This window comes from Tachyglossus aculeatus, chromosome 20, assembly GCF_015852505.1.
Source record: "Tachyglossus aculeatus isolate mTacAcu1 chromosome 20, mTacAcu1.pri, whole genome shotgun sequence".
Classification (NCBI taxonomy): Eukaryota; Metazoa; Chordata; class Mammalia; order Monotremata; family Tachyglossidae; genus Tachyglossus; species Tachyglossus aculeatus.
Genome location: NC_052085.1, coordinates 30,272,441 through 30,297,050, shown reverse-complemented (window position 1 = coordinate 30,297,050; position 24,610 = coordinate 30,272,441). Strand labels below are relative to the sequence as shown.

Genomic DNA, 24,610 nt, shown 5'->3' with positions numbered 1-24,610 from the left:
TCCAGTGGTATTTACTGAGCACCTAAGTGCCAAGCACTGCAATAAGCACTTTGGGCTCCACGAGTGGTGCAGTGGTCAGACCCTGCTCTGGGAATCAAGACATCTTCTAGACTGTGAGCCCACTGTTGGGTAGGGACCGACTCTATATGTTGCCAACTTGGACTTCCCAAGCGCTTAGTACAGTGCTCTGCACACAGTAAGCGCTCAATAAATACGATTGATTGATTGATTGATTGATCTCCAGAGAAGCAGTATGGCCCAGTGGAAAGAGCACATGCCTGGGAGTCAGAGGGCTTGGGTTCCATTCATCATCATCATCATCAATTGTATTTATTGAGCGCTTACTGTGTGCAGAGCACTGTACTAAGCACTAGGGAAGTACAAGTTGGCAACATCTAGAGACAGTCCCTACCCAAACGTGGGCTCACATTCCAGCTCCACCAGGCACCTGTTGTGTGACCTTGGACAAGTCACAATTTTTCTGTGCTTCAGTTCGCTCATTTGCAAAATTAATAATAATAATAATAATAATAATAATAATAATGATGGCATTTGTTAAGCGCTTACTATGTGCAAAGCACCGTTCTCAGTGCTGGGGAGGTTACAAGGTGATCAGGTTGTCCCACGTGGCGCTCACAGTCTTAATCCCCATTTTACAGATGAGGGAACTGAGGCACAGAGAAGTTAAGTGACTGGCCCAAAGTCACAGAGCTGACAAGTGGCGGAGTTGGGATTTGAGCCCATGAACTCTGACCCCAAAGCCCGGGCTCTCTCCACTGAGCCACACTGCTTTTCTGCGACAGTGAACCCCTGAAGGGACAGATACAGGCCTAATTCCCATCTCTTTACTCTTTCCCAATGCTTAGTACGCTGCTCTGTATACAGTAAGCGCTCAATAAATACTGTTACTACTACCGCTATCATCTTCATAAAGCTCTTGGGAGAACACACTCCTTGCCCCCAAAGAACGGGGCTTCTCAGCATCCTCCCCCTAAGATTTTCCCACAGATGCCACATCCTTTGGGAGACTCCGGATCCTTGGGGGACGGGAGGCTGTGAATCAGGCTAAATGACCACAGCATTATCACGTGGCCATCTCTTTAGCCACCTTCAAAGGGGTCTGCCGGTAGCCAGTGTCAATCAATCGTATTTATTGAGCGCTTACTGTGTGCAGAGCACTGTACTAAGCGCTTGCGAAGTACAAGTTGGCAACATATAGAGACAGTCCCTACCCAACAGTGGGCTCACAGTCTAAAAGAGTCCATTCACAAGTCAGCTTTGGTCGCCTGCAAAGGCTTGGATCACTCCTCTCTGCCAATCTCCATCCGCAGCTAGAGATTTCTCGAGGCAGTGACCCTTTCTCGCCGTCACCGTGATTAAGCGGGGCCATTAAAGAGTCATGGGCTTGTTGGCTCCCCACTGAAGGAAGTTTTATTTCTTATCCCCCACCCACACAGCAAAGCACTCATACTCATCTCAGCCAAACAGGAGGCTGTTTAACGGCCAGAGTCGAGGGAGGAAGCCTACGGCTTATTCACTTTGTTATTTCTTCTTGTTTTACTCATCTTCTGCGCTGCTTATTTATTGCTACCCACACGCTCTCCTGACTGTGATGCAGTTGTGAATTCCCACCTGCCTGGCTTCCCCTGTAGACTGTAAGCCTCTCGAGGGTAGAGATTGCCATTTCTGCATCTGAATGCTCTTCCAGTTGCTTAATTCTGCTCTGCACACCCAGGCAATGCTGGAGCAAACGAGCTCGGGAGAGGGATGGCAACAGTGGCTACGGGGGTGGAATAATAGAGGTGGGGGAGAGAATGACGTCAAATAACGAGTTGGTTTGCAAAAACTTTTCCTACAGGGTTATTTTCTGTCTCCGATATATATACCCTTTGTACTCTTCATTCATCTCACCCTCAGCCCCACAGAATTTATGCCCATAACTGTGATTTATTTTAACGTCTGTTTCCTCTTCTAGACTGTAAGGGCCGTATGTGCAGGAAATGTGTTGTATTCTCCCAGGCACTCAGCACAGTGCTCTCCACACACTAAGTGCTCAATAAATACCATCGATTGATACACATACACAAAGCCATCCTTATTAGCACTTGGGCAGTTATTCATTCCTCTCATTTTTCCATTCGCTTGCCATTGCCAATTTGTCTAAATCTTTCCTACTGCTCTGTATCTGTCTGCCAGCCTTCCCCCAAAATAATAACAGCAATTATAATAATAATTGTGGCATTTGCTAAGTGCTTACTATGTGCTCAACATGTTATTGGGGGGGGGGGGGGGGGAAGAGCAGGAGTGGGGCCCATAGGTCAGTCAATCATATTTATTGAGTACTTGGTGCAGAGCAGTGTACTAAGCACTGAGGAGAGTACAATATAGCAACACCGTTACATTGTCCTCTGATTACATTGCTTACTGATTCATCCCGCAGCCTCTTGGGTTATTAACGACCAGGCAAACTAGGTCAGCATTAGCAGATGAGAAAGCCAAGGCCGGAAGCAGCCCCCTCGGCCGGGATGTCTCCTAGGCGGCCGAAGGTTTGCGGGGAGGGAAAGACTGAGCCCCTTCCTTCCTCTCCCCCTCGTCCCCCTCTCCATCCCCCCCATCTTACCCCCTTCCCTTCCCCACAGCACCTGTATATATGTATATATGTTTGTACATATTTATTACTCTATTTATTTATTTATTTTACTTGTACATATCTATTCTATTTATTTTATTTTGTGAGTATGTTTGGTTTTGTTCTCTGTCTCCCCCTTCTAGACTGTTAGCCCACTGCTGGGTAGGGACTGTCTCTATATGTTGCCAACTTGTACTTCCCAAGTGCTTAGTACAGTGCTGTGCACACAGTAAGCGCTCAATAAATATGATTGATTGATTGATTGATTCCTGAGTGGGTTTTCCCGACCGCCCTCATCCTGCAAGGGTGCGGCTGGGCGGGGGCACCAACTGCTCGCTGGTGAGGTCAGACTGGTTTCTCAGTGCCTTGACCGACTCTGGTGGAAGAGTTGTTCCATATTAATTGATCAATCGTATTTAGGGCACTTTTAGACTGTGAGCCCACTGTTGGGTAGGGATCGTCTCTATATGTTGCCAACTTGTACTTCCCAAGCGCTTAGTACAGTGCTCTGCACACAGTAAGCGCTCAATAAATACGATTGATTGATTGAGTGCTTACTGTGTGCACTTGGGAGAGTACGATAGGACAGTATAACAGAGTTGGCAGGCCCATTCCCTACCCACAAGAAGTTTACAGTCTAGAGAGGGAGACAGACATTAATATAAATAAATTACGGGCTGTGGGGCTGGCACAGGGTGGTGAATAAAGGGAGCAAGTCAGGGCCACGCAGATTGGAGTGGGAAAAAAGGAAATGAGGGCTTAGGGAAGGCCTCTTAAAGGAGATGTGCCTTCAAAAGGGCTTTGAAGGTGGGGAGAGTAATTGTCTTTTGGACATGAAGAGGGAGGGCACTCCACGCCAGAGGCAGACCGTGGGTGGGAGGGCAGCAGCAAGATAAATGAGGTCGAGATACAGTGAGAAGGTTAGCGTTAGAGGCATGAAGCGGTTAGAATTAGAGAAGTAAAGTGTGTGGGCTGAATTGGAGAGCAGTGAGGTGAGGTGGTGGGGGGACAAGGTGATTGAGCGCTTTAAAGTTGATGGTAAGGAGTTTCTGTTTGATGTGGAGGTGGATGGGCAACGGAAATTCTTGAGGAGTAGGAAAACATGGACTGAATGGTTTTGAAGAAAAATTATCCAGGCAGCAGAGTGAAGTTTGGACTGGAGTGGGGAGAGATAAGCGACAGGGAGGTAGGCAAGAAGGCTGATACAATAATCAAGTTGGGTTAGGATAAATGAATGGATTAACATCCTGTATCACAGGGGAAAAATGACTTATCTGGAGCTCAATAAATGTTGCTCAGCATGTCCACCACTTCAACTACTTTTCCCCTTTCTGTTCTGAGAAAATAGTTCCTGGATCTGACCCACTGAATTTCCTTCCTCAGCCCTTCTCCCTTCCAGAAGACCTTGTTCCCTAGCAAATCTTTCTAATTATTTTCCTAAGAGACTATCAGTCACATGAGGGAGAGGGGCTGGGTCTGACCTCGCCATCATCAATGATATTTACTGAGCACTCATCATGTGCAGAGCACTGTACTAAGCTCTTGGGAGTGTCATATAGACACGTTCCCTGCCGGTAAGGAGCTTACAGTCACCATTCAGCCTTTTAGACTGTGAGCCCACTGTTGGGTAGGGACTGTCTCTATATGTTGCCAACTTCCCAAGCACTTAGTACAGCACTCTGCACACAGTAAGCGCTCAATAAATACGATTGATTGATTATTATTGGAGCTGAGCTTATCCTAGAAGCTTTTTGCCATAAGGGGGCTGGGCCATGGTGGGGAAGGAATGGAGGGGTGCTGGCGGGACGGCAGGGGTGGCTTGTACGCTCACTGTGGGCAGGGGATGTGTCTGTTGTTATATTGAACTCTCCCCAGTGCATAGTAGAGTACTCTACACACAGTAAACGCTCAATAAATACAATCAATGTGAAACAGAGGAAGGAGCCAGGGAGCTAGGAGGGCACAAAGGCAGTGCCTTTCCCGATGCCTTTCCCGACTGGGAATTCACTGATGTCTGCAGACTCTGTTATACAATGGCTCGTGGAGACGCCACATGAAATCTCCTTGGAAGATGAGGACAGGATACCGAGGGTCCTCGGAGGAGCCCCGCAACTCCTCTCCCAGGAGCTGAGGCAGAGGAAGGCCAGGTATTTCAAATAATAATAGTCACGGTACCTGTTAAGCCCTCACTATGTGCCAAGCGTTGTTCTAAGCACTGGGGTAGACTCGAGTTAATCAGGTTGAACACAGTCCCTACACCACATGAGGTTCCCCCTTTTAGACTGTGAGCCCACTGTTGGGTAGGGACTGTCTCTATATGTTGCCAACTTGGACTTCCCAAGTGCTTAGTACAGTGCTCTGCACATAGTAAGCGCTCAATAAATACAATTGCTTGATTGATTGATTAATCTCCAGTTCACAGGTGAGGAAATGCAAGCACAGAAAAGTGACGTGACTTGCTCAAGTTCACACAGCAGATATATGGCAGAGCCCATCCTCTATCCACTCTCAGGCCCGTCCTCTATCCACTAAGCCACGCTGCTTTTCAGCAGCGTGGCTCAGTGGAAAGAGCCCGGGCTTTGGAGTCAGTGGTCACGGGTTCAAATCCCGCCTCCGCCAATTGTCAGCTGTGTGACTTGGGGCAAGTCACTTCACTTCTCTGGGTCTCAGTTCCCTCATCTGTAAAATGGGGATTAAGACTGTGAGCCCCCCGTGGGACAACCTGATCACCTTGTATCCCCCACAGTGCTTAGAACAGTGCTTTGCACATAGTCAGCGCTTAATAAATGCCATAAAAAAAAACCATCAAACAGGAAGGCGTCAGACAGGGTCCCTCAATCACAGTGGACGAGGCGGCTGAAAATCATGCAGATGGTCTCCCAAGGGCCAGAGTCAGAGGGCCTGGACCCTTTGGGACATCTTGAGGAGCAGTGAGACCCTCCAGGGCAGTGATGGGGGGGAGGGCAGAGCATGAAGCACACAGTACTGTCTCAGGAAAGGACAACAGGCATCACCCATGTATCTGGAAATGCATCTGCCCACCAGTTCTGGGCTCTAAGTCCCTCAGGGGGACAGGACACAACTGTTTAACATGTTCTGTCCAGAGCCCAGACCTGCAGCTGGCCCGGCCGGGAGCCTAATGAACGTAATTGCATCAGAAGATGATCAAATAGGAAGAAAATCATTTCTGGTGCTCTGTTGTGGAGAGAGTATGTCACCCGCCGTTAACGCTTTCTTTTCTCGTCCAGGTTTTGCCACACAGGCCCAGCTAAATTCTGTAGTCACTCACGTAGGGCATAAGAGGGTCTTTCATAGCTGAGAAAGGGAGTTAGCCCTCGCTCGCAGCCTCCAGCTAATTGCGAGAGAATCTTAAATTTGTACATTAGTACAGAATCATTCTACACACAGGTGTTGTGTGTTTTGAAAGCCTGAAAAGATTGGCCCATAAAAGACATTCAAGCCCATAATCATGTTTTTCCATCGAATTGAAAGTACTTTAAGCTTGTTAAACACAGCAACACAACAAGCCTTTATGTGTGCAACAATGTAGCCTTCATATTGATCCCGCACACTGGCCTTTTCTGTCACACACAGACCCATGGGTGCATTTCACCATCAGTGGCATTGTCTTCTTGCACAATAATATTAGAAATACTCTACTTGTTAAGAGCTTACTGGGTGCCGAGCAGTTTTCTAGCAAATCAGACCCAATCTCTGTCCCTCATGGGGCTCACAGCCTACGAAGGAGGGAGAAGAGGAATTTTGAATCCCCATTTCACAGATAAGGAAACAGAGGCCCAGAGAATTTAAGAGACATTTCCAAGGTCACACAGCACAGGCAAGTAGCAGAGCCAGGATTAGAACCCAGGTCCCCTGAGTCCCAGGCCAGTGCTCTTTCCAGTAGGCCACACTGTTGCCCTTTGTGGAGTGTATTTTGGGGGAGCACAGCTATATATTTTAAACTTTCCTTCTGTAAGTTCAATGTGTATTAGCTGTGCCATCAGGTCCGGATGGCTCAACAAAAGCTTTTCTCAGTGAGAAGTGGCAAAAAAATAAGTGCCCAAGTCAGCTCCTGGAGGAACCCAGGCCCTCCTAGGCAAGGATCATGAAAAAGACAATCAATACAGGGGAAAAGTTCCCCAGGGAATGAGGAGCACACAACAATCAGAAAACAGATCACAGTTTTCTCCCCTCTGCCTAGGGAAAAAAATCACGCGTCTGAGAGTCTGGAGGCCTGGTTTCTAATTCCAGCTCCGCCGCTTGCCTGCTGTGTGACTTCGGACAAGTCACCTCACTTCTCTGGGCCTCAGTTTCCTCCCCTGTAAATATCAGTTCTTCTCTCTCAGGCTATGAACCCCATGTGGGACAGGGACTGGGTCTGACTTGTATCTATCCCAGACTTAGTAAGCGCTTAACAAATACCACAACAACAATAACAATATTACTGAAATGAGTTTTACAAGGCTTTGTTACGTAACTTCCACAACCTTCTTGCATTCCACCCGGTTTGAAAGAGCCGCAAGTTATCTCCCTTGCAATCGAGGCATCTCTCCGTAACACCCCTCATTTCCCACTGAAACAACCGTTGACCCAACGTGGTCTTTGGATAACAGGAACGGGTTCTGGGAGAAAGGCCCGTAGCTCCAAACTGAGAGAAACAAAAGCAACCCAACACGGGCGCTTGAGAGCCGATGCCACTTCAAACACATTCAGTTTCTATGGGAACATAATGAAGATCCACCTCTCCATATTCCATAAATGTTTTCTTCAAATACTCTACTTTGCAGAATGAAAGTAATTTGAAATGGGTTTTATATTAGATTTCTGCCTCGTGTAGGATGTTATTGAGAGCAATGAGGGACCGCGGGTGAAGGCTTCCGCAAAGGGTTATTGAGGATTCAGTAACACCCCGAGGACAAAACACAAAAATAGTCAAACAAAACACACTGGTAGAGCAGGAGCCAAAATGAAAATTCCTCCTGGTAGTCCAAGTGGGCAAGTCACTTGGCTTCTCTGGGCCTCAGTTACCTCATCTGTAAAACGGGGATGAAGAGTGTGAGCCCCACGTGGGACAATCTGACCCCCTTGTTTCCTCCCCAGTGCTTGGAACAGTGCTTTGCACATCGTAAGCGCTTAACAAATGTCATTAATATTATGGAAGCAGCATGGCTCAGTGGAGAAGAGCCCGGGCTTTGGAGTCAGAGGTCGTGGGTTCAAACCCCGGCTCCGCCAATTGTCAGCTGTGTGACTTTGGGCAAGTCACTTAACTTCTCTGGGCCTCAGTTACCTCATCTGTAAAATGGGGATTGAGACTGTGAGCCCTACGTGGGACAACCTGATCACCTTGTAACCTCCCCAGCGCTTAGAACAGTGCTTTGCACATAGTAAGCGCTTAATAAATGCCATCAAGACTGTGAGCCCACTGTTGGGTAGGGACTGTCTCTATATGTTGCCAATTTGTACTTCCCAAGCGCTTAGTACAGTACTCTGCACATAGTAAGCGCTCAATAAATACGATTGATGATGAGAAAAGAGAGCGAGCGAGGCAGTATATCTGGTCCCTGAATTGCTGGAGCAGAAGATAGACGCAAGACAATTGCCTGTACGTCTTTCACTTTCAGAGAAGCAGCATGGCTCAGTGGAAAGAGCATGGGCTTTGGAGTCTGGGGTCATGGGTTCGAATCCTGGCTCTGCCAACTGTCAGCCGTGTGACTTTGGGCAAGTCACTTCTCTGTGCCTCAGGTCCCTCATCTGTAAAATGGGGGTGAAGACTGTGAGCCCTCCGTGGGACAACCTGATCTCCTTGTAACCTCCCCAGTGCTTAGAACAGTGATTTGCACATAGTAAGCCCTTAATAAATGCCATTATTATTATTATTATTTCACTTAGAAAGTGGAACCCAAAACACAGCCTTTTCTGATATTTTAAATGACACTGCCAGGGAGTGACATTCCGAAGCAGGATTTGGATAGTAGCCCGTTGTTGGGTGGGGACCGTCTCTGTATGTTGCCTACTTTCATTCATTCATTCAATCGTATTTATTGAGCACTTACTGTGTGCAGAGAACTGTACTAAGCGCTTGGGAAGTACAAGTTGGCAACATATAGAGACGGTCCCTACCCAACAACGGGGTGTACTTCCCAATCGCTTAGTACAGTGCTCTGCATATAGTAAGCACTCAATAAACATGATTGAATGAATGAATGAATGAATGCCTGGGGACTTTCTCAGTTTCTCAGTTATGTCATCTGTAAAATGGGGATTAAGACTTTGAGCCCCATGTGGAACATGGACTGTGTCCAACTTAATCAGCATTTAGTACAGTGCCTGGCACAGAGTAAGCACTTAAATAGTACTTCCTCTAGACTGTAAGCTCGCTGTGGGCGGGGAACCCATCAACTCTGTTGTACTCCCCCAAGCACTTAGTACAGCGCTCTGCACACAGTTAAGCGCTCAATAAATATGATTGATTGATAGAGATTCCTTACAATCTTCACGCCTGGAGTGGATGGGAGGGGCAGTGGGAGATGGGATGGTGCACAGTAGAAGCAGCGTGGCTCAGTGGAAAGAGCCCGGGCTTTGGAGTCAGAGGTCATGGATTCAAATCCTGGCTCCGCCACTTGTCAGCTGGGTGACTTTGGGCACTTCACTTCTCTGGGCCTCAGTTACCTCATCTGTAAAATGGGGATGAAGACTGTGAGCCCACTGTGGGACAACCTGATCCCCTTGTAACCTCCCCAGCACTTAGAACAGTGCTTTGCACATAGTAAGCACTTAATAAATGCCATTATTATTATTACTATTACCCCACAGCATGAATCTGTTCTAGAGGCAGCATCCTAAATTGGCATAAATTAATCCAACATATGCAAACGTGGTTGTCGCCATGTTAGTAGCATTAAAGGCATGATTCTGCTTTCTTTGTTAGAGAAGCGGCTTGGCTCAGTGGAAAGAGCTCGGGCTTTGGAGCCAGAGGTCATGGGTTCAAATCCCGACTCCGCCACATGTCTGCTGTGTGACCTTGGGCAAGTCACTTCACTTCTCTGAGCCTCAGTTCCCTCATCTGTAAAATGGGGATGAAGACTGTGAGCCCCACGAGGGACAACCTGATCACCTTGTATCCCCCCAGCGCTTAGAACAGTGCTTTGCACATAGCAAGCGCTTAACAAATGCCATCATTATTATTATTATTATAGAGAACACTCCTTCCTCTGAGAAAACCATCAGGGGAGGGGAATTCACTCTTTCCAGTTAGCATTTAAGTCAATAGAGGGATAGGATGTTCTTCCTGAGTGCATCTAGAAACCCATCCATTCCTCCTTCCCGGTAGCCCTTTCCCTCAAGGAAAGGGCCATGAAACTGATCATTCCGGGAATCCTGGTTGAGCAGCCATTAGTTCAGTTGTTTAAACCCCAATAATTCTCGGGGGAAATGTCCATCCTCCAATGTCCGTGCCTCCAATTCTGCCGGAGCTCGGCCGCTGTGGTGGATGCCATTTTGCTCAATACCTGACATCCTAAATACAGCCTCCCCTCCTCTGAAGCCAGAGCTGGACTTCTCTCACAACAGAGCCCGATCAATCAATCAATTGTATTTACTGAGCCCTTATTGTGTGCACAGCAGTGTACTACGCATGTGGGAGAGTACAATATATCAGAATTGGCAGACAGGTTCCCTGACCACCGTGAGCGTACAGTCTAGAGGGGGAGACGGACAATAATATAACTAAGTAAATGACAGTTGGGGACATAAGTGCCGTGGGCCTGAGGGAGGGGTGAATGAAGGGAGAAAATCAGGGCGACGCAGAATGGGGTGGAAGACAAGGAAAGGAGGGCTTAGTCAGGGAAGGCCTCTTGGAGGAGAGATGCCTTCTTGACCAAATGCAGAGACAGAAACCACCGAGACACACAGACGGAGATCAGGGAATCATCTCAGAGCGATAGCATCCGGAGGCAGAGGTCTGTACTCTGGGCAAGATGTACAGCGGAAATTAAATTGGATGCTGAGATATGAGAAACACTGTCTTCTCCGAGTTGATCTTGCAGTTTAAAAGAAAGGGCAGACGGGGTGGAAACCTTAAGAATGTCCAGATCTCCCAAGCGCTCCTTCGTCAAGGGGCTTGATTCTTATCTTAGAATCTCTAACCTATTCCCAGACCATCTGCCCATATATTTCCTTCATTTCTAAACAGATTTATCCCAGGGCTAATTAAGAGAACAGCATATTTCCTCCATGTGCTCTCAAAAGAGATTTCCCAGAAACACATCGGCCGAGCCCCAGTCCTAGCCTCATTAAAAATGGGGCAGATGAAAGAACAGTTCCTCTTCTTTTCCAACACAAAAGGAGAACAAATCAACATAAAATGCAAAGCTGGCTCTGCCAGCTACAGGTCTGGGTTATGATATCACGAGCTGACACTGGAGGAAAGGAGTGCAAATAGCTGATTGTGACCATCAAAATCACTTTCTTTCTTTCTTTCTTCTGACCTTACATTGTTTGTACACAGGAAAACACTCTCACCCCTTGGAGTTCATCAAATAATTTTTCAATAAAAACAGTGGTTGTAAACTGAGAAATGGTCCTCAGACATTAACATGAATACTTATTCATATTAATAATAATTAATAAAGAATTAACATCCCTCTCTTTTCTCATTTTCCTTTCCCTTACTTTTGTTCCACCCTTTCCTCTCCTCTCTCATTCTCTCCTCTGATCCTTCTGCCCCTCCCCACTCTCTCCTCTCTCTTTCCCCCTCTTCCCCACTCTCTCCCTTTATTCTCCCCTTCCCCGTGCCCCCCACCAACATTCATTTCCCACTCTCTTCATTCTCTTTAGGGGCAGAAAAAGCCTCAAGATGGAACCACTAAGTCGATGACTTGTGGAGAATTGATTAAGTGACTCAATGCCCTTCCCCAGCACGAACCCCAACTGCTTTCCAAATCCTTTTCAGGGATCAAGAACCCCCAAGATTAGGTGAAGGGAAAAAACTGGGATATAGAGGAAAAGCAGTCACCCTTCAAGGCCTTGGCTCCGTGCCCACCTCACCGAACCTACCCCATTAATTAATCAATTAATGGTTTTTATTGAGTCCTGAGGCCAGAGCACTATACTAACTACTTGGGAGAGTCAAGTTGGAAGACATGATCCAAGTCCTCAAGGGACTGACAGTCCAACATAAAGATGTTTCTTTATTGAACCACTTGTTTAATCATTCAGAAAGAACCTGGAGAGTCCTGGTCAAGTCAGCTGCATGGAGGCAGGGGTTTCCAAAAAATCAGATTTGAAGGGAAGAAGTTTGCTTAGTCGTAAAAGCAGAGGGATGGGGAGAGGGGAGACGGAAGAGAGAATCTGGAATGAGACCGTTCCGCTCAGGGCTCGCCGGAAGAGAAACCTGTGGACGGTCCCTTTTTAGAAAGCACATTTAATCATGGAAAAATCTGGGCTGTCCTTTCCCTTAGGATCCGGGCATACTCTGAAACAGGATCTGTCTCATCAGGGTCATTAGGAGAACCCAAGCAGGGAGCGGTACAATTAGGTCACCTGGTACCTGAGATCCGTGCTAGCCTCTCTATAACTTGCCCTAACAGGGCTCTTAGTTTAACCGTGAAACCATTTCAATTATTGATTCCAACCACTACATTGCAACCACCTGAGGGTGAGAACTTTGCATTTTAGTTTGGGAGGAATGAAGTGATTGATGACATCTGGTTTCTCGGGATATCGGTGAAGGGCTCAGAGAGGCGGGGTGGAGCATGTTGATGCAGAGCCCTGAAGCTAATTGTGAGGAGGTTTTATTTGATGGGGAGGGACATGGGGACCCAGCGGAGGGTCTTGAAGAGTGGGAAGATGCGTCCGCGGAAATAATAATAATAATAATAATAATGATGGCATTTATTAAGCGCTTACTATGTGCAAAGCACTGTTCTAAGCACTGGGGGGGTTATAAAGTGATCAGGTTGTCCCATGGGGGCTCACAGTTTTAATCCCCATTTTCCAGATGAGGGAACTGACGCACAGAGAAGTGAAGTGACTTGCCCAAAGTCACACAGCTGACAATTGGCGGAGCCGGGATTTGAACCCACGACCTCTGACTCCAAAGCCCGTGCTCTTTCCACTGAGCCACGCAAGAAGGTGAACCTGACAACTGTGTGCAATATAGATGGTGAGGGGCAAGAGGCTGGAGACGGGGCTCATACAATCTTCTACCCTAGAGAAGCAGAGTGGCCTAGTGGACGGGGCATGGCCCTGGGAAGCAGAAGGATCTGGGTTCTAATCCCGGCTCTGCCACTTATCTGCTACGTGACTTCGGGCAAGTCACTTCACTTCTCTGCGCCTCAGTTACCTCATCTGTAAAGCGGGGGTTAAGAGTGTGAGCTCCATGTGGGACAGGGACTCTGTCCAACCTGATTTGCTAGTATCCACCCCAGTGCTTAGTACAGTGCCTGGCACTTAAGTGCTTAACAAATACCACAATTATTATCATTATTATTATTCTTGCTGTGCTACGAGCAGAGGTTGTAGCAGGCTGGCAGTTTTTTAGGTGGAGAGCAAGGGGTGGGTCCAGAAAATGGGGTGCAGGAAGAAACTGGAGGATTTGGCAGTGGGACTGGATGGGAGAGTTGAAAGACAATAAGCAGCCTGGCCTAGTGGAAAGAGCACAGGCCTGGGAGCCGGAGGACCTGGGTTCTAATCCCGGCTCCGTGACTCGCCTGCTGTGTGACCTTGGGCAAGCCACTTCACTTCTCTGGGCCTCAGTTACCTCAGCTGTAAAATGAGAATTAAAACTCTGAGACCTATGTGGGAGAGGGACAAATTATTCTATTTGTTCTGACGACTTGACACCTGTCCACATGTTTTGTTTTGTTGTCTGTCTCCCCCTTCTAGAGTGTGAGCCCGTTGTTGGGTAGGGACCATCTCTGTATGTTGCTAACTTGTACTTCCCAAGCGCTTAGTACAGTGCTCCGCACACAGTAAGCACTCAATCAATACTATTGAATGAATGAATGAATGTATGTTGCTTACTTGTACTTCTCAAGTGCTTGGTACAGTGCTCTGCACACAGTAAGCGCTCAATAAATACGACTGAATGAATGAATGAACAACCTGATTAGCTTGTTATCTTCCCCAATGCTTAGTACAATGCTTGGAACATAAATAATATTTAATACCATTTTTTTTTAAAAAAAGGAAGAAGAGTTGAGTATAGCACCAGGTTGCAGGTTTCTGGGACAAAGAGGGTATTAGCGTCATGGACTGACATGGGAAAGTTAGGGGAAGATGATAATAATAACAATGGTATTTGTTAAGTGCTTACTATGTGCAAAGCACTGTTCTAAGCGCTGGGGAGGTTACAAGGTGATCAGTTTGTCCCGGGGGGGGCTCACAGTTTTAATCCCCATTTTACAGATGAGGTAACTGAGGCTCAGAGAAGTTAAGTGACTTGCCCAAAGTCACCCATCTGACAGAGCAGGATTTGAACCCATGACCTCTGACTCCAAAGCCCATGCTCTTTCCACTGAACCACGCTGCTTCTCTAAGATGAGTTCTGTTATAGACATACTGAGTTCGAGAAGCCCCCAGGACACCCAAGTGGAGACGACCAGAAGGCAGAGAGGGATGGAGGTCTCATGAGGGGTCAGGGATGGAGCACTGGATTGGGGAAGGGTCCACAGAGAAGGGGCAGCTGAAGGAGCAGACGGGCTCCCCGCCAGAGTGAGTGTGGAATGAAAGGAATAATAATAATTGTAGTATTTGTTAAGTGCTTATTATGTGCCAAGCACTGTACTAAGAGCTCGGAGGGGGGGAAAGACAAGCAAACCGGGACAAGTTGCAGAGCCAGGATTAGAATAGTAGAGGACCAAAGCAGAGCGTTGGGAGGGAGAGATGGAAGGAAAACGAGCAGAGAAGAAGCCATCGAAAAGGTAGGTAGGAAGAAAGCGAGGTCAACTTCAGTGAAACTGAAGCCTGAAAGGGTTTCTAGAAGGAGGGAGGGAACCACAGTGGAGCAAGCAGTTTAGGACATCTAGGGAGCAAAGCCCCAAGGAGGTCAATTGTTGACCTGAAAAAGTGCAGCCTTGGTGGAGGGAAGGGGTCGAAAGTCTACCTGCAATGGATCCGAGGGCTTGCTACAGTTTTTGCCACTCACCAAGAAACAAAAAGCAGCTGCGTTGCCTAATGGAAAGCTCCCGAGCCTGGGAGAGAGCTGGGATCTAATCCTGACTCTGTCACTTGTCTGCTGCGTGACCTTGGGCCAGTCACTTCAGTTACCTCATCTGAAAAATGGGGATTAAGACTGTGAGCCCCAAATGGGACCTATCTGACGAGCTTGTATCCGCCCCAGTGCCCGGCATACAGTCAGTGCTTAACAAATACGATAAAAAAGAGAGTGAATGGAAGCAATAAGCAGAGATCTGTATGATCATTTGGAGGTTGGAATAAGCTGGTATTTGGTTGAAACAGAATTGAGAGACTGGGACAAAATCCAAGACGCCCGCACCACTTGGCGATAAGAAGGGGAGAGAGGGGGGTTGTGTCAGCTGTCTTTAGCCTGGAGCCCACTGCATGCGCTTCTGTCCCATGGGGAGATAGTTTGGCTGGGGGGAACGACTGTTTCCTGAACTGAAAATGGTTTCAAGAGGCAGCGGGAACCTTGGGAACAGGAAAGCACCTGTGAGAGAGGGAAATCGGGATGCGACGGTGAAGTCAAAGTCAAGTCGGCAGATGCGGGAAAACTAGGGCCATCACGGGGAGGTGGCACCTTTCTCAACAGGAACGACCGAGGGCCTGGTGAAGGGGACGTTTGCGTAATGAATGTATCTTGCGGGCCTTTTGTACTTCCTCAGTGCTTAGCACTCTGCATTTGGCAGGAGCTCAATATATAGTGATGACGCCTGCTCTATACAAAAGGAGTAAAACAGGGGATCCTTGCCCTCAACGAGGTTATAATCCAAAGAAGAAGACCCGCTGATGGATGGGCAATAGTTAACTCTGCAATTAGATTCGTGGAAGAACAGGTGTTTAAGTCACGACGATGCCTATTTGAACACCGATGAGGGAGAAAAAAAACAGTACAGGATGGGGAACCCCCACCCCTAGCCTTCCATCCCATCGGTGGACATTTGCTTTAAGAACTCAACCAAGGTGTGTGTCCATCTAACTGCCCTTTGACGGGCATCAGTTCTTTCCCACACCAAAGAGAATGTAGTGCTTCCTCCCTAAAAGTCACCAAAATAACTCGAACATCACAGACACTCCCTTCCAACTTCTGACTAAAGGGGCCCTTCTGGGCTGCCATATTTAAAGAAACGGCTGTTTTCACTCTCAGAAGAATTCTCGGCAGGGGTCTTGGAAGAAAACTTTCTAGCTTCCATTGGATTCCGAGGAACAGCTTTAAAGGGATAAGTTGGTTCTCTTAATTTCACTCCAAGCTACCCTTTCGCCAGCCCTGCCCACAAGCAGACATCAACCAAGCTGACGGATGAAGGCAGAGCCTACCCGTCCCCACTTTCCAGGGATTCCCCCGGTCCTTCCGGATGGTATCCACCATGAAAAATGGAGATGGATTCCTTGTGGCACAGCCCACTCCCCAGTAACACTTTTCCCCAAACCTCTCCCATCCCCCAGACTCTGAAAATCCTTCACCACTCCCGACTTCCCAAAGGAGAAGCAGTTTGTGCCGGGGACACTTTTCCAAAATGAAATTCGCCAAGGGAACCACAGACCGGCCAGATCCCAGACCGGCCGGGACCAGGACTCAGTGAGCCAACTTCTCGCGGCTGCTTCCAACAAGAAGAGCCGGCTTCTTCTGTGTGAATATGTGTGGTCGGGGGACAGATTCCATATCCCTTCCCTGGCTGGGAGGAGATACACTCTGAAAGACCCCAGCACTCTCCCCCCGTGATGCCACACCCTGGCATAAAACCCACATCTAAACAATCCATCCTCCACCCAGAGACCCATTCCCCGCACTGACAGCCTCCTCTCTCTGCTCGGCCTCCAAGAAGGAATAAAAATGACTGGAATTTTGACTCTGGTTGGAGCAAGATTGCCCTGGGATTCCCCTAATGAGCACCGAAAAGGCTTCGGGATAACCAGAGGTCACTCCAGCGGGAAGCATGAGCAGGGAGGCCTCATTATTATCTCTCCACCCAGCAAGAAGAACCCAAATGACTCCCGAGTGGAGGAGAGGCAGATTTTCCTTACCGGCACAAAGGCATGTTGCAGGGCCCGTTCGCATTTTTGCAAGGATGCAATGGTGTCCCACAGATATTGGTAACTCTCCGCTTGGCCGGCGCTTGGCCGCTGCATAGCGATCCCCGAAGAACCGAGGCGGGAGTGTGGACAGCCCAGAGGAAAGAGAGAAATGGGGACTGCAGATCTGTTACGTAAACTTAATTAGATCTGCCACACCAATTGCTAGCTCAAGACCCAAAAAAAGTTAATCAGTGTGTTGTGAGCTGGGTGAGCCACTGCCGGTGTTTGCACTGGGGAAGGGCTGCATTCCCAAGGCTGAAAATGAAAGTTGGCGAATCGTTTTCCAAGGGTGGGGGGGTGGTGAGGGGAGGGAGGCGAGAGGGAGATCTGTCGAGAAGGCGCAAGCCATAAGTGTGTGGGGGAGAGGAGGTAGGAGGAAAGATGGGAAAGATATTTCTAGCAGAGGGGCTGGGTGACGAGCCGTGGTAGCAAAGCTTGAATGGCCTGTGAACAGCGACCAGAACCTCATGAGGGAATTACATCGCCAAAATTGAGGAAGCGTGCCAATATACTGGGGAAATTCAGAGAAAAGGAAGAGAGGGAGAGGAAGTGATGGAGAGGGGAGGAAAAGAGGAGGAGGGAGGGAAAAAAGGAAAGAAAGAAATGGAGGCACAGGGAAAGAGGGAGAGAAGAAGAGATTTTACACCTGTTTGAAGATGTTCCAAGTTTTGACTAGCCCTGCACACCCCCACCCCACTCCCAATGCACTTTAACTTCTTCTTCAGACAACATGGAGGGGTGCTTCCCAGCTGGGGGACATCGGCAAATTATTTCTCCTACCAGCCGTATGGAGACAACCAAGGCTGCCAGTGTGATTTTGAGAGGCCTGGAGGTTTGGCAGGTCTTCCTGCTCACTGTCTCTCCCGATAACAAGATGGAGTTGAGAAGTTCAAGCCGGTCTCCTCGACAGGGAAATCCCAAGTCACTGAGTGGACGGTACTGATTCCAGCCCTCAGTAATGGTAGGGGGATTTATCCAACGGCCACTTGGTGCGAGGCCCTGAAGTAGAAGCTTGGGAATAACAGAATGAAGGAGTGAGACATCCCTGGTCCTCAAAGACCTTCCCCTCCAAAGCGGGGGACAGACAGAAAATTATTTACCAATGGAGATGTGAAACGAAATATCTGAGTATTGGTCATGAGCAGCAAGGAGGATGGAAATGAGTTCACGAGGGCAAGATTTGGCCCGTGGGATGGGATGGCTCAGAGGGCTGGGAAATCAATTAGGGAAAGCTCCATGGAGGAGGGTGGGGAGGGGGGGTTTCTTCTACCTGTTCTGGACCCGCCCGGACCTGCTTCCCCATCAGCCTGGGGCTGGACTGAAGGGGAATTCTCCTTTTTCCTGTTTGGTTGATGTGTTTGTCCTTAAGCGTGGGTTCTCAGGACATAGTCTCTTGCCAGCGACTTCAACCAGCCTCCTCTTTTTCCTCCTCTTCTGCTGCTCCCTCCTGCCCACCTCCCCTTCTTCTGTCCGGGTAGCTGCTCCCATCATTTCACCACCTGCTTCCCCTTCAGATAATCATCTCAATCTCTTTTTCTTTCTCTTTCTCTCTCTCTCACACATACACCCCACCCAAATCTCCCCTAATTAACTCCCCTCTTTTGCCCAGGATCAATCCGTGGAATTTATTGAGCATTTACTGTGTGCAAAGCACTGTACTAAGCTACTAAATCCTGCCTTTCATGTTTAGCCTTGCTCTCCCAACATGCCTTGGGACCACTCTTGGGCAAGTTCTCTGATAACAGCAGATCAAAAGTAATTTCCACTTTCCCCTCTGGCCCTCCCCCTCTCCCATCCAGGCACATTCCTCGAAGACGTCCCAGGCACTGTAATTTCACTAGCTGGGTAAAATGTTTCCTTTCGTTTTCAAACTTCAGGGTTGACCCCTTGTCCCTGTGGTGTCGGAGATGAACACCCTCTGAGGAGATCATGATTGACATCAACCAAATCACAGAGGAAAAAACATGACAATTTGTCTTCAGATTCCCCTGTGTTTTCATTTTTCCAGCCTGAAGAGTCTCATCTCTTTCATCTTACCCTCATATAGATGTTTCTCCATCCCCCTAATCATCCTGGTTGGCATAATCCCTGTCCACAAGGAGTTTACAGTCTTGTTGAGCAGATGCTTCCAGAGGACAGTCTTTGAGGGTGTATAGTGCGGTCAATCAATCAATCATATTTATCAATCCTTCAGGTCCATGTGGGGTCTGATTATTTTGTATCTACCCCAGTGCTTAGTACGTAGTAACTGTTTAACAAATACCACAAATATTATTCCTATTTATTGAGCACAATGGTAAAGTGGCAATCAGGACTTCCTTGAGGGCAGGAATCATGTCTACCACCTCTATTGTATTGTACTTTTCCAAGTGCTTAATACAGTACTCTAACCACATTAAGCGCTTGATAATTATCATTGATCCATGCAGCCGAGGTAGAAGATGCAATCTCCACCCTCAAGGAGTTTAACCCCCCACCAATAAGAGAGACAGACACAAAATAAATTACAGTGTGGAGGAAGAAGAGAATGGAGAGAGGGACACGTGGGTGAGTAAGCACTTTAAATAGACGAGTATGTAAGTTGATACATGTAGAAGAAGGGCTAAGGGAATGCTGCCGTCTAATCAAAAACATCTATCAGCAATGCTCGCAAAAGTCCAGATCCATTGCCATGGGTTGATCGCTTCGTAAAATAAGACTGAAACTTGAAATAAGAACTCGAAACCAGACAGCAGAGTGAAAAACGGGGATTTACAGAGTCACCATGCTGCAATCTAACCTTTGCCTAAGCTGAAAATCCATGATTATCATCAGACGTCACAAATTGCATAATGCTCTTTTTTTCTGTCGACTCCTACCTCTCGCAGGTTCTGTGAACTTAAATACCTAATGACTCCCACTAGTGTCAGTACAGCTAGAGGTCAGTTTCCATAGTGACGGAAATATTCTTCAGGGGTTTGCAGGTTTTCGGAGTTCGGTTCAAGATAGGATGAGATGGCTCATGGAAAAAAATCCTTCCTGCACCTTCAATAAACATTGTTTTCGTCAGCAAACACCTGCCAGACGTAGGAAACTTTGAGGTGGGACAGGGCCTGAGTCTGATCTGATTAGCAACGCCTCTGCCCCAAAGAAAGCGCTGTAAGAGTACTATTGTTATAAGAAAGGAGGCTATGCCCTTCACCGTGTCCTTTTCCTGGGAGTACATTTATTTGAGTAAGTTTAATATTTGCTAATTGAAAGGAGGAGTGGTCATTTAAAGGAAAACGGTTGGTGCAGTTTCTAATTCATGCACCTCATTCATTCATCCCCCTTTTAGACTGTGAGCCCACTGTTGGGTAGGGACTGTCTCTATGTGTGGCCAATTTGTATTTCCCAAGCGCTTAGTACAGTGCTCTGCACATAGTAAGCGCTCAATAAATACGATTGATGATGATGATGAGTCATTCGATTGTATTTATTGAGAGCTTACTGGGTGCCCAGCACCGTACTAAGTGCTTGGGAGAGTATGATACAACAATAAACAAATATATTCCCTGCCCACAACGAGTTTACAATCATGAAAATACAATTCGGCCCTTGCATTTTCTAATAACGGTGCCTTGCTCAGATCAGGAGACATAACTGTGAATCTTGATAGGGAGAAGTTAGTTGGGGGGACGGGTATAAATGTGTTAAGTGCTTCACTGGGGTAGATACAAGCTTATCAGATTGGACACAGTCCATAAACCACTTGGGGCTCACAGTTTTAATCCCCATTTTACAGATGAGGTAACTGAGGCACAGCAAAGTTAAATAACCTGCCCAAACTCTCCCAGCAGACAAGTGGCAGAGCTGAGATTAGAACCCAGATCCTTCCTGATTCCCAGGGCTGTGCTCTATTAGGTCATGCTGCTTAGCAGACATTTGCATCGCTAACAAAATACTAGCTACAGGCCTTTCTTTTCCTATTTTCACCAGCTATGCAGAAGCCACTGAAAACCCAGCAAAAAAGGGTAATTTGGATAAGCTAAAAAGAATCCATTTATGATGCGAGGGTAAAAATTATATCAAGCAAAATAAGTGGGTCAGAGACCATTGCAAAAACACTGCCAACCAGATTCAATAGGCAAGACACAAATCTTGAAATGAATGATAAAGACCAGCAATTAACCTATCATCTAACTACCAAATTAATCATTACTGCTCCTATAATTCAATAGTTTGAAGAAGTCACTAGAGCTTCACGACTCCTCAAAGAAAATCTAACTATCATCAAAAGTAAGGCACTAAACTTAGCTCTTCCGTGACTTTCCTGCTTGAATATCTTAGCACCTATTAGAACAGTACATTGATAAATCTCTGTGGCACATTTTTCTTCATTCAAAACACTTCTAAGTCAATAAATCAGGAATCATATTCACCCCACTCTCAGCCCCGAAGCACTTTTGTCCATATCTGCAATTTATTTATATTAATGTCTGTCTCCCCCACTGTAAGTTTCTTGAGGGAAGGGACTGTGTCCATTTGAATGAACTTTCCCAAGCCGTTAGCCCAGTGCTGTGGATATAATAAGCGCTCAACAAAAATGATTAATAGACAGACTGTCTCAATTATACAGAGAAGGAAACAGAACAGAAAAGCTAATCCATTTACTCAAAGTCACCCAGCAAACCAGTAGGAGAGATAGATAGACCTTGAGATTTGGTTTTGTTCTGCCATCAAGCAAACTCACTGCCCGGCTGGAGTTGTTCAACTTCTCCAAAGTGTGAGCCAGTGAATTACACCCCAAGTTTTGCACACACAAAATCAAAAGATGTGGAAATTGGGGTAAAAGCCATGACCACTTGACAGAGAATCCCCTAATCACCTGTTATCCTCCTCCTCAGACTGAGAGCCCTTGGTGGAACATGGATTGATCTAATTGGATCTGACCTGATTGTATCTACCCCAGCGCTTAATACAGTGCTTAGTCCATAGTAAACTTTAAACTAACGCCACAATCATTATTATTATTACTACTATTAAATGCCCCACATTATGCTGAGAACCAAATTCGGAGAGTTGTCCTTTCCCCATCCCTGCGGTTTTAATGGCCAATAACAGAATGCTATGAGATCTCAAGAAGTGGCTCACTTGATTAAAAAGCTGGGAAGAATAATGTCCTTAATATCCCGTATCAAAATGGGGAATTTAATAGACTATACCTAAGGACAGGCCGAAATCCCATTAAGCTGGCCCCGCAGAATAGACACTGAAGTGAAAAGCAATCCCTGAGATATATTTCCTCGAGCTTTAAGTTAGCAGAATGCAGGTTGTGAAGCAAGACGCCTCTGTGTCGTAAAGGCCAATCTTCCACCATCCACGCTGCGGATAGGATTGTCAGCCCTGCTGTGGGCCCCTCTGCCTCTCTTCCGCGCCCTGTCAGGAGCTTCACGTTCGGACCCGTAGGACGGGAAGGCTTTGGGTTCAAGGCCTGAACAGTCTTCCTGTTTGTTCCTCCTCTAAGTCCTTTTTTTTTATGGTATCTGTTCAGCGCTGACTACGTGCCAGCCGTCGTACTAAGCGCTGGGGTAGATACGAGCTAATCAAGAGGAACGCAGTCTCTGTCCCATTTGGGGCTCCTAGTCTTAAACCCCATTTTCCAGTTGAGGTAACTGAGGCCCAAAGACGTGAAGGGACTTGCCCAAGGTCACAGAGCAGCAGACAAGAGGCCGAGGCAGGACCAGAAACCAGGCCTGGGTTATATCGTCCTGATTCATTCATTCATTCGTTCAATCGTATTTATTGAGCGCCTACTGTGTGCAGAGCACTGTACTAAGCACTTGGGAAGTACAAGTTGGCAACAGAATGAAACCACCTGAGGAGATGGGTGGCGGGGGAGGCGGGGGGAATTTTGGGGGTAGGCCAGGCTGCCATGACAATGCACCCCTGCCCAACTCCCAGAGGAGTCTATAAGTCACTAAGCCATGGGCCCTCATGATGATGAATTAGAGAGAGCAGTGTCCTTCATCATTATTTTTAGAGCCGTGTGGCGACCTAAATAGATTTTGTTCTCTGACCCGTGTGCAGGGCTAGAGGAGTTATTTGCTCTTTGCAAATAGATCCAAAAAGCCACAGCATCACGCAAATCGGTGGTGCCACACCAGGGAAGCCAATTTCACATTAAAACAAGAGGTGACACAGGCCATTTGCACTTCAAGTTATCCAATGGAAGGGATGGACTCCATTCATTCATTCATTCAATCGCATTTATTGAGCGCTTACCGTGTGCAGAGCACTGTACTAAGCACTCGGGGAGTACAAGTTGGCCACATATAGAGACGGTCCCTCCCCAACAGCGGGCTCACAGTCTAGAAGGGATCACCACCTGAGAAAGCCTCCCTCCTCTTGGGTGACATTTGGCCTAAAATCGCGACCTGCCCGTCACTGCGTTCAAGCCGAGTGAGAAGTTTCCCTGAGAGAAAAATAAATTGAACAAACAGCTTGGCAGCCTTTTAAAGAGGCGATCGATATGCGATGGTTTCAGTGACAGAAAGAAACGGCGATCGGAGGACGGCGGGGGTTTGTTCCAGAGGATTTTCCGGGCTTGAACTGGGCGGGATTTGCAAAGGGCGGGATATAATAACAATGATGGTATTTCTCAAGTGCTTGCTATTTGTCAAGCACTGGTCTAAGCGCTGGGATACATACAAGCTAATCAGCTTCTCTGATTAGCTAATCAGGCAATCAGAGAAGCAGCATGGTATAGTGGACAGAGAATGGGCCTGGGAATCAGAAGGTCAAGGGTTCGGATCCTAGCTCCACCGCTATTACTCTATTTATTTATTTATTATTACTCTATGCATTTATTTATTTTACTTGCACATATCTATTCTATTTATTTTATTTTGTTAGCATGTTTGGTTTTGTTGTCCGTCTCCCCCTTTTAGACTGTGAGCCCACTGTTGGGTAGGGACTGTCTCTATATGTTGCCAACTTGTACTTCCCAAGCGCTTAGTACAGTGCTCTGCACACAGTAAGTGCTCAATGAATACGATTGATTGATTGTCCACTGTGTAACCTTGGGCAAGTTACTTCACTTCTCTGTGCCTCAGTTACCTCATCTGTAAAATGGGGATTGAGACTGTGAGCCCCACATGGGATGGAGACTGTGTTCAACTCGATTTGCCTGTATCCACCCCAGCGCTTACTACAGTGCCTGGAACATAGTAATCACTTAATATTATCATTATTATTATTATTATTGCCAAATTTTTGTCTTTCTTAATCAATCAATCAATCAATTGTATTTATTGAGCGCCTACTGTGTGCAGAGCACTGTACTAAGCACTTGGGAAGTACAAGTTGGCGACATATAGAGACAGTCCCTACCCAACAGTGGGCTCACAGTCTAGAAGGGGGAGACAGAGAACAAAACCAAACACATTAACAAAATAAAATAAATCCCAGGACTCAGGGGTTGGAAGGTGCATGCGTTTGAGAGGAGACCTCTCCAACGGGAAAAATCCCCTTTCTATGAATTATTTTACTGCCCCATTTCCTCCACAAGATTGCAAGCGCCTTGAAGGCGCTCTGTTACACTCTTCCAAGAGCTTAGTATGGTGCCCCGCCTGCTCACAGTACTTGCTCAAATACCAGGGATTTATTGATGGATTGATTGAAGAAAAATCATTAAATCCTTCTTCTGCGAATGAGTGGGCTGAAAATGGTCTTTCTCGGGATCCCTCCCTCCAGCTTGCTCGCTATGTG

The 24,610-nt window shown here is 47.1% G+C and overlaps 1 protein-coding gene across 7 annotated transcripts in view; it reads right to left on the bottom strand.

The window, feature by feature from the left end:
* DLG2 (discs large MAGUK scaffold protein 2) overlaps positions 1-24,610 on the bottom strand; it is a 793,095-nt gene that overhangs the window by 290,270 nt on the left and 478,215 nt on the right. Inside the window, exon 1 of one of the 7 annotated variants that reach the window (XM_038761630.1) lies at positions 16,832-16,936. The exons of the other annotated variants lie outside the window; for them this stretch is intronic. Within the exon in view, the coding sequence (XP_038617558.1) occupies positions 16,832-16,936 (105 nt within the window). Of the gene's footprint in view, positions 1-16,831; positions 16,937-24,610 lie in introns of those variants that run through there. 7 annotated transcript variants of the gene reach the window in all.